This window comes from Atractosteus spatula, chromosome 5 (assembly GCF_055471065.1).
Source record: "Atractosteus spatula isolate fAtrSpa1 chromosome 5, fAtrSpa1.hap1, whole genome shotgun sequence".
Taxonomy (NCBI): domain Eukaryota; kingdom Metazoa; phylum Chordata; class Actinopteri; order Semionotiformes; family Lepisosteidae; genus Atractosteus; species Atractosteus spatula.
Window position 1 is genome coordinate 20,748,010 of NC_142710.1, and position 16,072 is coordinate 20,764,081.

Here is a 16,072-nt window from a genome sequence, read left to right on the forward strand (position 1 = left end):
CAAGATTATGTTGAATCAGCTTGATGTTAATTGTTGAGAATTACTGGAAAATTGTATGAATTCAGTAGAAAGAATAAGATGAATCATTAAACAAACTGTGTCTCTGTATCCCACAAATATCTTAAATTTGAAAATTCTTACAAATTCTGTAGAAGTGTGTCCCTGGAATCATTTTACTAATGGTGTCAATGAAATACTCAAGTGTATGATTCTACTGTTGCCTATTTCTAGATCATTTATTGCTCATTGTCATTATCGTTAATGACTATCATTATAATTACAATCAATAAATAATCTCACTAAGACTTAATTATCTGTTATAATGAAAGTTTGCAGTAAAATGTTTCCAGACCTTCTGACACTAACAGTATTTTTTCCTAAGACATAATTTGTAATGTGTTCAATGAAACAGTTTAGTACCCCTGTGATCTATCCCTCACCTGATTTCAGGAGATGCAGAATAAATGTATACCAAAAATCAAAAAGTCAGGAAGTGATGACAAGATCACCTACAGTAAGTTTTAATATTCTATATAAGAGGAAGTTAAATAATTTAGAATATTATGGAATATTTCTATAGTTTCTTGTAAAACCTAAAGGAGAAATCATGGCTTTTGGCATGTCACAGGATTCTGTAAGTTTAAATCCAGTTTTATTATTGACCAATTGATCCCTGGAAGATACATAGAGGGAGATTGAGGACTAAACCCATGCTAAGGTATGCATCACCTTAAATGTCCAAACAAAGCAAAAGGAATTGCGCAATCTGTGCCAATCACAACAAACTGGCATTTATATATTTTCTTTTTATTAACCATACAGTGTGTACCAATGACCTTGATCATTTTTATTAAATAAATAGATTGCTTCAAATAATTTTATCATTTTAATCAGGTGCAAAAAAAGGTGAAATGTTTATATTTTAATGAGGAAAAAAGGTGACTCTTTGAAAAAACAAAAGAGCAAGCAAAAACTGTTTTCTACAAATGGACAGCAACAAAATTTAGCACATCACAAGGCGATGGTTAATGAAGTTGCAATGGTCAGGGAGACAGATAAGATGCCGCTACTGCATGTGTCATGCCCTCTTACCTGATCTTAGGGCTATGGCAAGAAATAAGTGGGGAAAAAAAAAGAAAACAGTAGAGATTGAAAGCAAAGAATCAGAAAGACGATAAAGCAGAAATGCTGTGGTTTAATGACATTGACATCAATGCTCTGCCTTTGCATGTGTTATACTCAGAGACCACAGTATGCTCCAGCCATCCCAAATGAGTTTTCTTTCAAGAATGACTGCACATGCCTGAACAAGGTCTTATAACAAGAGACGGTTTGGGTGAGAACATATTTTTGTCCAAGAGCATAAAATGCAAGCAGACTCAGGTGATGCAGAAAAAAAAGTCGCTTAGCAACATAGAGTAATGGCTCAATTGAAACTGAGAACTTATGGATCCTAGTACTTCCAGACACAAGGGAAAGAAATGTTTTTTTAGGTTAATGCTGCTTGGTATGTTAGAAATATGTGTATACTACCCCATGACATTAGTAGAAGTGCTTTCGTGCTTGTCTGTAACTCAGAGCACAGCCAAGCATACAGCTATTGGTCACATCAATACTTTGATGTGTTGATGGATGCCCGGAGCAAAAAGACCGAGCACTTTAGTGACTCCTGATATCACGTGTATGGCTTGACTATCAAACATGCCCTTGAAATGGTAGGAAATGAAAAGGCCTTCATAAAAATCATGATAGTCAAAGCTTTTCAGGGCATAGGCTTCAAGGTTAATCACCAAATGAACCTGTATTCATTTATATAACCTTTATGGCAAACCAAAGCAAGCCAGCACTAATTCCTGACATAAACATAGATCAAGCCTTGCAACAAACATTTAGATTAGTAGAGAGCAAATTTGTCTTTTCAATGAGTGATTTTCCTTTCACGATTTTGGAATAAATAACAGCTAGACAGTCTGCTGTCAGATCCTAGACCAGATAGATGATAATGCACTCCTTTTTTTTGTTTATGAAGGTGTTGCATTACAAAAAGGTTCCAGGAACACAAGTTACAACTGAGAGGAGCCATCTGGCAAAAGAAAACAATATTTATTGATCAACATTTAATTACTGTCCTGTCTGAGGACTTTTATTTTAAATCATGGAATTTCTTCCTTGACATTTGTATAGTAATCACTCGTCATTTTTTCTTGAACAAACTTAATAAAGTTGAACTGAAGTAATTCAATTTTGCCCTCTAAACAAAAACTGGGTGTCTTGTTAAATTTTCAGAATGTTTACAGTGACATTTTAAAGTCTACTTAAATGGCAGAGTTATTATCTTCTCTTAGAAAACATTTTTAGAAAGTTTCTATCTGGCTAACAACCTTATACTGCTTAAATCTCCTATGGAATTTTTATAAGAGTCAAATCACTGAAAATGGTAAATGAAACATGCAGATAGATTACATTACCTGGCAGATCGCGCTCCTATACTGAAACCCATATAACCTTCTTGCGGAAGTGAGTCGTCTCCTAATTCCTTCAGATCTTGTGGCCCAAGGTATTTGTCTGTGTCTCCAGTCATTGCATCCTCACCTAACAGAGAGCCTCAGTGTTACTCAAGCACAGTGCAAATGGCTGCAGCCTGGTTCAGCTTGTACAGTGTACCCAACGAGTAAGCTCTGAGTAGCTGCTGAAAGCACTTGATAACTAATCAATGTGAACTAAACTCTTCCCACAGGCCTTTTTCCAGCTCCACAGTCAACACCCAGCTGAACATTATGAACTGTCAAACAGGTCAGCAACTGCTTCACAGCTGCACAGTCTGTAAACATTGCATTTGCTTCGGTCAGACAGTGAGGAAAACTTTTCCAAGCTTTAAAAAGATAATTCAATCTATACCAACTTCACAGACAATGCTAATTGTGCACCCTGGATTTTCGCTTTATTAATTAAAAGTTGGGAGAAACAAATGCATATGTTTCCTTAAATTTGGGAAGAAAAGCCATAAAGCCGAAAGGGTTAAGAGAGCAAAACTCAGAGCAAGTGCACATCAGCCTTGGGGGGAGAAAACAGCATTCCAGCAGCGACAAAGCCAGCACTCAATGCCTGTTCCCTGCTGATACACTATGCAACAACCCCTCCCCCAAAAAAGCAGCCTCACTGTCCCGCAGCTGGTTGAAAAAAAAACACCCCTTGCACCCTTCACACATCAGAATTAGAGGAACGCTTACTGATAAAACTCCTGCAAAACCACCTAAAAAATTCTGTTCTCCTTTCTTCTTATTAAGCCTTTCCATTAAATGTCCTCTTCTGTGAATTTGCATGCATTAAACAAGTTGAGCAATCCTTTTTTTCCCCAATGACTAATCTGCTACAGCAAACGTTTCAGGCTACCATTTTACCCATACCGGACAAATAAACAGATCAGCTTTCTCCCACTTGCGGTGCCCGGGATATAAGGTGATTATTCTGGGCAGCAATTCATCAGCTGCGATACTCAGAACACAGGGCACCCAGCAGTAATTTAGGACTAGAATAGCAACTCCTTGGAATGTTCAACTTTATGTTAGGAAGCCTTACGTAGTTGGGAAGCCATTTCCTGCCACCAGTCTTAACTAAAAGGCTTTTTTGCTTTTGCTTTTTAATTCCTTTGCTGGGGCTCTGATCACTCCACAAACCAGGTCCTTCTCAGATAATCCCTTGAAGCACAAGCGCGCTAATCCTGAGATGTCATGTTCACTCTTCGTCCCCAAGCACAGAGCCCCCTGCTCTCCTTTTTCCAGCACCTGAAACTGCCTGTTGCTGCAAACTGCACTGCTGTTGTTCCCGCTGCTAACTGTGTTCACGCTGTGTGGGACTCTCACACACATCATTAAAGAACAGTCGCAGCCATCTGAGGTCAAGACAAACCGAGGTAATACTTTAGGCAGCTCTTTAAAGCTTCTTCTGATTGGATTTAAGACTTCCTCTGCATTGCAGTCCTGTAACACAGCTGAATGGCAATACAAAGGCAAAGAGGAGTTATTTGTATGTTAATCATGCTAATTCTTGGGAGTACCCTGTAATTTAACACTCTTCTTCGGGCGGTTCACAATGAGCCCCTCTGAAGGCAGTGAAATAAAACATGATCACATATATGAAATAAAACCTCTAGAGCAACAACTGCTTGCCCGTTTACTTGTAAGGGAGAAAGCAGACAGACTTTAAATGGGAGGGAACTAGTGCTCTCCTGTAGAATGTTGTTTGTGCTGTAACTAGAGAGTTTGCTTCTTCTAATGACCTGTTAACAACACAGCAATTTGTCTGGGTTTCTTCAGTAAAATAGGCTATGACAGCGCTAAACTTCACTAAGCATTTTGCATTTGATTTGACATTAAAACTAACATAAATATTTAGGTAGTCCTACATTAGTCTCTAAATGTACAACTTTTATTAATGCAAATTTAGTAATGTACATAAGATGTCTTCTGTACTAATGTGAAACCTAGCTTAATAAGATACTGTATACAATGTTTAAATGTTTTTTGTTCCTTAATGTATTTTTCAAATGTGTTACAGTGATTTTATCACGAAACAAAAAAATCTGTATTTTAAAATATCCCAAGATGATTTTTTCTTTTTGTTTTTTAATAAAGGCATTGATACAATTAAGCTGCTTGTCAAACATCCTGGAAATGAAAGAGTCACCTGAGTCAGGACTAAAGTTCTTAGACTAGAAAGGTTCACTGCACACTGCATCACCTGTAAACTGAACATTTGACTGTCATTTACTCTAAAGTTAATTGTATAAAACTTCATGCAATGTCCAAGCATGTTAATTATCTGTTTTGTGGTATGAAAATGTAATGTTTTACCAGCTAAGAGCAAAAAGCTCATTATATATTTTAAATATTTTTTAGCCTGTTAAAAGATCCTATGCTCACATAGTAGCAGCATGAAAAATACTATCGCTAACTGATGCTCAAATCCTCATTCTGACACCCCCTTGTGAATGATATTAAAATATTCAAATATGCACTACACTGACAAATCTGTATCACCAGCACTTTCTCTATAGCACAAAGGAGAATTCAGGACAGACACATCCGAATATTTAGAAACCCCCCAATAAACCCAAATTGTAACATTTTGGAAATATGACAAAGGATATTAAAACAAAAAAGTATCGTGCTATAGAACATTGTTAATTGCATTGTTTCTAGGTTACAAAAAAATCAGAAGACAAAACAATGTTATCCCAATATTACAACCTGCATTACTAAGATAGTGACCTACATTAGCATTAAATTGTGCCAAAATATTAGCAGACCTCTTTTATTATTACCTGAACCTAAGTTGTTACTCCTGAAAGTTCCCTTCCCTCTTTTATACCATTACAATTTCAGACTGAATGTTTAAGTCTATCAGCTGACACTGAAACCTCATACTGTCTTCTAAAGTTACTTCAGGGACACTGGCTGAACAAACTCATGCATTTTAAAAGCTGTTGACTGCATGCAAAGGCGTGAACTGGAGGCTAAGCATGAACTGAAACTCTCAAGATACAATCATTTTATATAAATAAAAATGTATTCATAGTTTTATTTTTGGTCGAAACAGTAAATGTTGCAGATGCAATTCTCCACCGTGTGTATTTGTAGGAAAAGGGGAAATAATCACCCTTCTTTCTGCAGATCTAGAGATAAATTACATCTTTTTTAACCTACAAATAACAGGTGATTTAATTAACAAAATTCCTTTCTGAGAGTTATGTGAATCACATCCAATTATGACAGCAATAAAATACCTTTGTCATTTGTTTCCTAATACATGTAGATTTACTTGATCATAGTACATACTTAAAAAAGTTTTCACCCTTCTTGTGAACAGGCCTTACTACGGTCCCTTTTACTTATTACAATCTGTACAATTCCTAGTCCCTACACCATCAACACAAAACTGCATTTGTAATGTAGGCCTTATTTCTGTTTGCTCTCTGTTTAACGTTTGTTTTACTGTTTAAAGAGGAACTGCAGTCACAAATTCTCAGACCGGTTATTAAATCTTGGAAACAAAATAATTAAAATGTATCACAAAATTAAAAAAATTCTGAATGAAGTCCGAAATTCTGAACTTTTTGAAAGTACCGTATAGTCGCCATGTTGTCACAAAAAGCTGGTTTAGCCATGGGTGAGAGTGATAGTTTGCGAGAATTGTGATGTGAAACGACCCTTCCTGCTCACTAGTCACTGTAACGACTCATGTAAGGTGATGTAGGAGCGAATAAGAACAGGTTGAGCAGAAGACATTTCACTGCAGAAATGTTCCAATGTGATCTGCATTCAGAGTTAACAAGTAAGTTGGATTTGTCAGTAAAATCATCTCAAAGTTGAGAGCAATATTTCTCTTGGATTAAAAGTAATGTATTCACAAGCCTGCTTGTTTACAATGTAATAGGGCCACGGACGTCACTAGACATTTTGTTGACTTGATCTGAATCACAGAAAATGGTGCTGCTCATACCCGGAAATTTAATCTATTCTGTGATGTACATTGGAGGATTTACACATTACTGTGTCCATTTAACTTTCACTCTGGTTTGAAATGCTCTCATCAATGCTGATTCTTTTTAATCAACATATAATTGCCATTCCCCTTTAATTCTTTCAGATTATCCTGAAACAGAAACATTTGAAAGGGAAATCAATTAGTAGTGAGTAGTCAGACACAACCTCTCGATAAATTTAGATTTATACTCTACAATTCGTCCTCAGCATACTGGGAGGTTCCAACACAGAAACCATTGAATTCCACAGAATCCACAGTTTTTCGGAATGCAGTTCTATTCCGCCACTGAAAACCAGAAAATTCAAGTTTACCACTATGACTATTAATTTTTTGGTACTTTCTTCCGAAACATTTATACTGATTTATCAGGCTGGGTATTTTAGTCAAGTAATGTGACTAAAGTACCTTGCTCAAGGGTACAACAGCAGTGCACCACCTGGGAATTAAATGCCTCAACTTTGCAGTTACAAATCTAGAGCCCTAGCCACTGCTCCACACTTAGCTAAGTGTCTAAAATAAATAAGAAGCAAACAAGAACTATCTTCTGAATTCTTACTTGCTGTATTCCTACTTGAAAGCCATGACAATGACCCTTACATGTTTCCAAAGATAAAGAGCACTGAACAGAAGCAAAAAGAGAACTTTGCTTATTAACATATTCAATACTCAAGTGATCACTTAGCAACCAAAAAGAAGGCATATTCCACAGATACTAAAGCAGGAAATAAAGGCACCATGACAACAAAGCATAATGACAGACAGGGGACTGTTAGTTTTCAATTAATTAATTAAGAAAGGGGGTCATTTCATATTTCTGCAAAGGACCACAGCATAAAAAAATTGCACAAATACCTTCTTCAACATCTGAAATATAGTCAGCTTCATTGAGACTTTCAGGTACATTGGCTTTACGAACTGTATAATTTAAATAAATAAAATGTTAAAGAAAATACAGTTTTTTAACTTTTGATACACAAACATATAACATAGCAATGTATGATAAATTCACAATTTGAAATATTAAATGCTAAAATAATGTCAAATACTTAAAGCAGACAATTAAAAGACAGGATTAAAAAGAATTATTTGTATGTACTCTTACCTTCATCATCTGACATGTCAAGAACCTCATTCATTGTTTCAGGAACATTCATTTTATGTTTTTCTGTCACAGTCTGTTGAAAGTAGTACATAAAACATGGTTTCATTTTAAACCTCATTTAAAATAGCTGTTTCCTGGTCACATCCACCTAATTAGTAGTGAATGCTTGTAGTGATACTACACTTCTCAATTCCTGAGCATCAAGTGCAAATTTGATTAATATTAATTAATCTGGTTTCTGTTTTTTTCTACTGCAACTGGCATTTGTTCTTATTCATGCAGCTGGTAATTCTATAGAACCAGTGAGCTTCTGCATAAAAAGGCACAGCAGTATGACAGCAATTGCCCCACAATATTACTGTCATGAGGCACAGGTGCCATCATCACAGATCATAGCTAGAATCAGAGTCTAGCAGCCCTGACTCTTCAGTGTACATTAAAGGCAGAAGGGTGTTCTGACCTTCACTAGAGACAGCTAAAGATAAAAAAAGGATAAAAAGGATAAAAGGATAAAAAACATGGCGTAAAAATGTGAGCACAAAAAAATAAATTTCATATGCTTTTTATTATGATTTCATTTTCAAATAAATGTGGGTTTATGCTTGCTACTGAAAACGTAATTACATCTTGAAAATGTAAAGATTATGGGAAAAAACAAATTGCACGCATTTCTGACCTATCTGCAGGAAAGCAAAAAGGCACCAATAAATGTGTTTTTTTGTGTCTCTGTTCAAAGCAGCCTGTTATGATAAGGTTCTGAGATTAATTAATTTCTTCTCACAGACAATCAAGTTTATTACTGCTAGTGTTTCATCCTATCTTGCTGAGTACATGCCCAACAATATGAAAAGAGGTCAGTGTGGGAAGTAACATCCTGTATCTGTGTGCGCTGCTACATTCAAACATATTAAGTTAAGACAAAAGACAATAGTTGACAAGTGCTTTATCATTCTGCAGTTAGTCCTTGACATTGTATTACAGAACCTTCTGGTCCCACAATCAATTTTCCCTAATTTCTTTCTGTCAGCAAAGCAGAATCATACTTTATGTAAGCTGTCTAGAGCTACATGGAAAATGCTTGTATATTTTAAATCTGCTTACAATACAATAAATGTGTAAGAAAAAAAAATACAAATGAGCTACAAACAAGAGGAGGAGGCCATTTAGCCCATCTAGCTCTTTCGGTAGTTAGTAGCTAACTGATCCAAGGATCTCATCCAGCTGTGTCTTGAAAGAAGCCAGGTCATCTGGTTCAATAAGATGGCCCTCAACTCTCCGCACCAAGATGTTCCTCCGGTTCACAGTTTTAAAAGCACATCCCTATAGTTTCCACTAGTGTCACCTGGTTCGTGTGTATTGGTGTGTGTGGTACCGGTGTGGTTGTATTTTACTGGAAGGCGTGTTGTTGACCTGGAGGTGACATTGCATCTCCTTTGTCCTTTCCACTTATGTGAACCAACGCACTCGTGGGCCCTCAGCTGCTAAAATGGAAGTATACAGTCAAAGCCAAAATGACAGTTTCTCTTACCGTGGTGGTCAGTGTTTCCTCTGTCACCACCTTCAGAGTGTCCACAACTGAAATGTAGCCCAGTCTTCTGGCAATGGCCAGAGCAGTGTTTCCATTCTGTGGGCAACGAAATCAAGTTATAGGGTAGGAAATGTACAACAGACCTTGCAGATCATATTTGCAGTTCAAACTTGGGATATGAGAATGATATATTATTCTCCAAGGTGGCCATGAAAATCCTTTGCATATATACAGTAAGTGCTGCTTACAAATACTGTGTGCACAGATTCTTGAACGTCTTGGGAATGTCCTTCTTAGTTTATGGGGTTAATGTTGGTGTCTGGTTTGAAACACGTGTTGAGTGCGTGTGAAAGCTGGTGGAATTTTGCTGTTTTACTTCTTTTTAGTTTGCTTTGAATAAAGCAGGTTTTTGATCAATGAACACATTTGAGAAAATATGACACAAATCTATTTCTATTTCAGAAATACCCCGGAAAAAGAAAATTACATTTAACTGCCAGTGCCCTTTGAAAACAACACACACACACACACACACACACACACACACACACACACAGTGTTCAACCATGAAGGATTAAAAACATTTCAGTTCTAAAAATGTACTGTACTGTCCGATTTTTCCCCAGTTTAAGTCGTGATGGAGGCAACTAAAAATACAAAAGCTTCTTTTTACATTTTAACCTTGTGGGAGTCTTTTGTCGCTGGGCACCAAAAAGGTGCTTGTGCTCGTGTTCGTAAGAGTGTTTTTACGAAATGAGCCACAGACTCTGTATTCTACCAGCTGTAACCGTCTCTGCCGCCGAGACCAGTGGACTCTCTGGTTTTTCTGCTTCACTGAATTGAACTACTTCATCGGCATTTCATCAGCTCAGCAGATTCTCTTCACTGGGACAAAGCCTATCGGAAGCTCCACTCCAGTAACTCACCACAGTCAGCTCATTGGGGGACGCGCCATGCTGCAGCAGGATGTTAATGATGTGGGTGTGCCCTTGCTGTGCTGCCTGATGGAGAGGTGTGTATCCATTCTGCAGAAGGACAACAGAAGACATTGAACACTGGTATCACAGACACTGCCCGGGGATCCAAAACACTACATGTAGTGAGAGGATATACCTTTGTTTTAGCATTGACTTTAGCCTGATGTTGTAAGAGGAAGTTTACCATCTTCACATTCCCATAGTGGCACGCAACATGCAGGGGAGTGTAGCCCATCTGAAAGTAGACAAAGACAAAGAATACGTTAGTAACTTGCAGGCTTCGTAGGCATCATCCCTGACCCTTCAAGTCAATGTTGAAATGTACAGATACATTCTGGGGCTTAAGGGCATATGCCGCACTGACAGGCTGAAGGAACTGAACCCTCTTAGTCTTGAACAGAGAAGCCTAGAAGGGGACCTGACACAAGCTTTTAAAGTCCTCAAAGGCATCGACAAAGTCAATCCTGCAGGATTCTTCACAACTGACATTGAAACACGCACCAGAGGACACAGGTGGAAACTGCATGAAAGGGCGTGTAAAACAGAGACAGAAGGCACTTCTTTACCCAAAGGGTTGTGGGAGGATGGAACAAGCTATCCAGCCATGTTGTTGGAGCTTCTTTCAGGACGTGGCTGGATGAGATCCTTGGATCAGTTCACTACTAACAGATGGACTCGACGGGCCAAATGCCCTCCTCTAGTTTGTAACCTTCCTGATGTTCTTATTGCTATAAGTGTTGAGCATCACTTATATACAGTATCTGAGTAGCAGCTACATAGAAAGAAAAAATTTCCATGTCCATGTCAAAAATGTCATTGAACCCTGCTGCGAAACCCTAAAAACCTTTCTGATTTTTTATTTCTGGAAACTTAGATATTTCCTCCAGAATAATTCTGTATTATTACTGTAATCACTGTAGTCCACCCCACACGCTGGCCACATGTGCCAAGGTGCACATTCGGTTGTCTCTCACTTGCTGACAAGGTGCACATGATTATGATTTTCTCTTTTCAAGCTCTGACACACAGCACCTCAGTTTAGACTCTGTGACCGAGGACTGTTCTCTCTTTCATTTCACAGGGGTAGTTGTGCTTTGGTTCTTGAGTGATCTACGAGAGCTGGCATCTCACGGGGAAAATAAAACAACACACTAAAAAGGGAATTCAGTCTCAGCAAGGGACCGCCCTGCATTGCAAAAACATGGCATTCAAAACAACAAAAAAAAACAAAAGTAACCAGTTCTTCATTAAAAATGTGTAAGATTTGTCTATAAAAGACGCAACAAATTTCATGTATTGGGTTATGATTTTTTTTCATGAAGTCATTTAGAAGTGCACTGTACCTCCACATAAAAAAAGCAGTGATGTGCTTTATTGCTCTGGAGAATGGCAGCAAGGAGTTTTACCTTTGTCTGTGGATCAACTGTCGCCCCTTGGTTCACTAAAACCTCTGCAACATTCACTCTGTCTTCCTGAGCAGCCAAATGGAGAGGAGTCAAGCCACTCTGGAAGAAAAGCAAGAAGCTGTGATTACGATTTACAGACAGAAAATAAAATGTGCCTGATAGAATTTATAACCCCAGAATACATTTTCAGAGAACCGCATTCTTCCTCAATTCCATGTGAAGGAAACATTAGCAAACACCCAAACCACTGAGTAATCATGAAGGCCAACACACCTCCAAACAAGGCATTAACACAGGGGTGTAACTTACTTAGAATTAATGAACATTAAACTATCCAACTGGTTCCTAGGATGCAATTTGAGAAATGACTGTTAACTCTAGTGTGGGGTTGAACTGATCTATTCTTATAAAACATCAATATACTGTTTTAAATTTAGAACTCACCATCAAAGCAATGCCCAGCACAACATTGCTTACATCCTGTTTTTTGATGTCACGTGTTTGCAAAGGGGTGCTCACAAATGTGACACGGTGTGTAGTAATGTCACATGTAAACACAGAAGGAGCCGGGCCTCAGCCTTACCTTATTGCCCAGGTTGACATTGGCGTTTCTAGCCAGAAGCAAAGACACCACATCGACATTCCCCTCCTGCGCTGCCAGGTGGACCGGGCTGATGCCCTGGCGGGTGATGGCATTGGTGTCGGCGCCGTACTCCAGTAGTGTCGTCGCGATGTCCATTTGGTTCTTTTTGGCCGCAATGTGTAGCGGAGTGTAGCCATTCTATAAGCATGAGAGGGAAAAGTGTTGGTGCTACTTCCTCTCTGAAACCAACGTGATTAGGGCCAAAGTCACTTTGTCATATTAGCTTGAAACACTCCACTCTAATGGAAACATTAAATGACTGTAGTATCCCCTTGTTCAGATTTTTAAAGGTTTATTTTCACATTTTCATGTAGTTTTTTTATAGAATGGGAATAATGGACTATTTATATTTAAAATGATGTATATTGATAACTGTAATAAATATTACTCATTACAGTACGTCTTAAATAATTTCATTTAACTAATAATGACATCAACATCACCAATACACAACTAGGAATTTCCCCCATATTATGATACATAGTACAACCAAACAAAGCAATTAAACGCAAAGCTCTTGGTTTTTGGCTTTACTAATTAACTGGATAAAGGTAAAGTAGGATTAACAAAATATTTCAATCCAAGAGGAGACCAGTCCAAGAGCTGAGGCAACTACTGTGTAAGATTGAAACAGGCCAATTCGCTTTTTACTGACCAGCCAAAAAAAAAACAGGAGAGGTACTAGTTAAACAGATTTAAATGCATAACATGGTGCATTAGTATGACTAACAGCTGATGCTACTAATGGAGATGGATGCAAGCAGCAGCTGGAAGAGTTTGTTGCAGGCACTTTAAAATAAAATCAAGCAAGAAATTAGCAAAAATAGAGAAAAAATGTTCTCTTCCCCTAAAAAGACACTTGATTGCTCAGTCAAGGGACCTGACACACCTGCTGCAACGCCAACCATGTGGGATTCAAGCAATTAAAGATCATTTAAAAAAACAAATGTTAACAGGAATACATTTAGCTTTATATTGTTTAATCACTGAAAATCAGGATGGTAGGTACAGTCATCTATTACTGCAAACTACAATGCATCTGCTGTTCTATTTTGTAACCTAAGCGGTTTCCTTTTGCATTCCAATTTTTAGTCTTATTAAGAACGCAGTAAAAGCCATTATTTTACAGTACCATGGTATTATTCCACATTTTCTACTCAAATAGAAAACAATTAAATTGGGTTCTCATCAACTGTTAAAAAGTTTTAAAGTAAAAAAGTATACAAGATAAAAGAATCTCTTAAGCAACAGAAAATGGGTTTAACCAAATTTTGGTGCTTCAAAAATCTAACAAATAATCTGTTTCTTGAAATATAATACTTTTAAAAATGATGTAAAACACAATGGTTCAGAGTTACACTTAGAGTTTACAGAAAATGGTGCAGAATTGACATTATTTCCATCCTATTGTTAACTTGATTTGGCTTACTTTTTCAGACATCCTACTTCAGACCTCTGTCTCTGTCTAAGGATCTGAAATCCCAAGGTTATGCATGTGCAAAATCAATTGACGATGTTCCATAGCTGAGTGACTCAGACCATTCCTCTGGTTCCAGTAACTTCAAATTTCTAAGATTTATTTGATTTCCAAAACAGTACCATTTGCACAGTCCATTGGCAGAAAAATGCAGCCTTGAGATGTCCCAAAACAATAAAAAAAAGAATATGATCTAGAGGCAGACTAAAAGACAGACTTCCAAGAGTCAGTTGACGGAGGGGCCAGCCAACAGCGATTTCACAGCCCTGTCCTACCGCACGTCACCAGCGCGCTTCACATTCGTGCAGTAATCACTCGACCAGGGGAAACAAAGGCAGTAACTAGGTCAGCGTCTTCGCTTGGGGATCACACGGAGCCCCTTCCAGACAAAATGTGAGAGCTTTCACTGCATGTGCCGTTTCCCCCCCTGAATTTCTTCATGGCTTTCACAGACAGACACAACGCTTTCATTACGTGAGAACTGCAGACACAGTAAAAAAGCAGCTGACTTTGTTGTCTTCCTGCTAGCCCTGCTGTCCTTATCTTGGAATTTTAACATGTTCTAATGCTACAGCGTGGGCATGGTAGTGGGGTACTTAGTGCTGCAGCCTCACAGCTCTGGGGTCCTGGGCTTGAATCTGGACCAGGGTACTGGTCTGCATGGAGTTTGCACGTTTTCCTCTAGTTTGTAAGGGTTTTTCTCCAAGTGCTCCACTTTCGTCCCGCATTCCAAAGACACGCTGGCTGGGTCAGTTGGGGTCGATGAGTTGTACCTGTGTGCGTAGGCCTGCCTGGGAATGGCAAGGGCTTAGTCTGGTTTGCTATGCCTCTGGAATAGGTTGCAGAGACCCGTTTCGGGAAGACAAAGCGGATCTGAACAGAGTATTATTTTGATATCCACATGCTTTCAACGCATCTTCGAATACAGCAACGCATTCCAATCCCTGTTTCTTTCCTACAGTACATCCTTTCTGTTATGTGTACAAACAGCAATAGCTGGACCTCCCCAGGAAAGACTTCCAGGAGGGCAGAGTGAATGGAACCTGTTTGTTTGGCGTGAAGGACAGCATGAACTCAGTGCAGTGCAGCTGTGCCTTCTCTCTCTCCCTGCAGTGTCCACCTCCCACCCCCACTCCCCTCACTCCTGATTGTTCTGCTGCTGCTGCTAGAGTTGAGGGTTTGCGGGTAGATAATTACCCAATTACATTCAATTACCGCACTCAGTCCAAATAGAAAAGAGATCTCCAAGGACTGTAGGGAAAAAAAGGCCATGCAATACCCAAAACAGCAATCACCACAGATAGCGGAGCAAGGGGAATTGCTTTGCGTTGCCTGGAAGCATTTTCCACTATTCTGGTTCTCGTTTCAAATAAAGGTAAGGTCACCGACATCAATCATACTCCGCACCTTGTGGTGCAGCGTGCTTTGTGAGAGCTGAATTGGTTAAAAGCGGGGGAAAAAAAGGGGAGAAAGCACCATCGCAAAATGAAAGGAATACGATGCATCAGCACTTTGTGGTTTTTCAGAAAGATCGGTGTTAGAAAGCAGTACGGATTGGTGAAGGTAGATGTCATGAAAACTGAAGAGCTGAGAAGCCCATTGTAGTCTAAAAAAAACAGCCTTTGATCTGTACCTTTGCAGCTGCGTGAGGGGAGGCTCCCTGGTCCAGGAGGAGAAGTGCCACTTTCTGGTTATCGTAGTGCGCTGCTACATGCAGTGGAGTTAAACCACTCTAAAACACATGCATGGACCCCATTAGTAGGTAGACAAAAGAAGACAAATGCAAAGAAGTGAGTTATATGTCAGTGGCATCAACATCTCTTAACACATTCACTGGATGCCCTAGGTGTGGGCACAGACTCTTTCAACGGGGAAACAATCCGCTGTTGGAAAATAAAAAACAACAACAATGTTTCAAAGAGGTAGAAACATTAGGTGGTGATCCAACACATTTGGAGATGCACAAGAGCAAAAACACAAAACACACTCATGCAAGGAGTGTGTTTCACCTCCGAAACGGAAAGGCACTGTGTCAAGAAATGCAGCCCAAACATCGTCAATGCCAAAACGTATCAACATATCAACAGAAAGACATCTCTGTAGTTTCTGTTTTACATTCTCGGGTCAAAACCACGAATGCACAAAAAGGATTATAATAGGCATTCTTCTCAGAACTCCTGTTCCTTTAAGAAGCTTGGTGGGGGGGGGGGGGGGGGGGGTTTGCAGGCACAGCAGCTAAACTGTAACTCCACCCACATGGGGGAAGGGGAGCTGTAGCCAAGCAGCTGAACTGCAGACTACTGATGGGAGTCCTACTGTAGGCAGATGAGCCAAACTGCCTGCTTTCCCAATGTGCAAACCTGCCTGTTCTGTAGAGATAGTACAGTGTGGCA

At 39.0% G+C, this 16,072-nt stretch overlaps 1 protein-coding gene across 7 annotated transcripts in view; it reads right to left on the reverse strand.

The window, feature by feature from the left end:
- Positions 1-16,072, reverse strand: part of ank3b (ankyrin 3b) — a 159,373-nt gene that overhangs the window by 39,896 nt on the left and 103,405 nt on the right. For 3 of the 7 annotated variants that reach the window (XM_088916634.1, XM_088916633.1, XM_088916639.1), the window contains exons 16-24: positions 15,313-15,411; positions 12,143-12,340; positions 11,560-11,658; positions 10,290-10,388; positions 10,103-10,201; positions 9,177-9,272; positions 7,649-7,721; positions 7,399-7,461; positions 2,469-2,592 (exon numbers count right to left, since the gene is read on the reverse strand). In XM_088916634.1, coding sequence (XP_088772760.1) covers positions 2,469-2,592; positions 7,399-7,461; positions 7,649-7,721; positions 9,177-9,272; positions 10,103-10,201; positions 10,290-10,388; positions 11,560-11,658; positions 12,143-12,340; positions 15,313-15,411 — 950 coding nt within the window. Of the gene's footprint in view, positions 1-1,092; positions 1,105-2,468; positions 2,593-7,398; positions 7,462-7,648; positions 7,722-9,176; positions 9,273-10,102; positions 10,202-10,289; positions 10,389-11,559; positions 11,659-12,142; positions 12,341-15,312; positions 15,412-16,072 lie in introns of all 7 variants that reach the window. The other 4 variants (XM_088916637.1, XM_088916635.1, XM_088916636.1 and 1 more) reach the window with 2 other exon arrangements.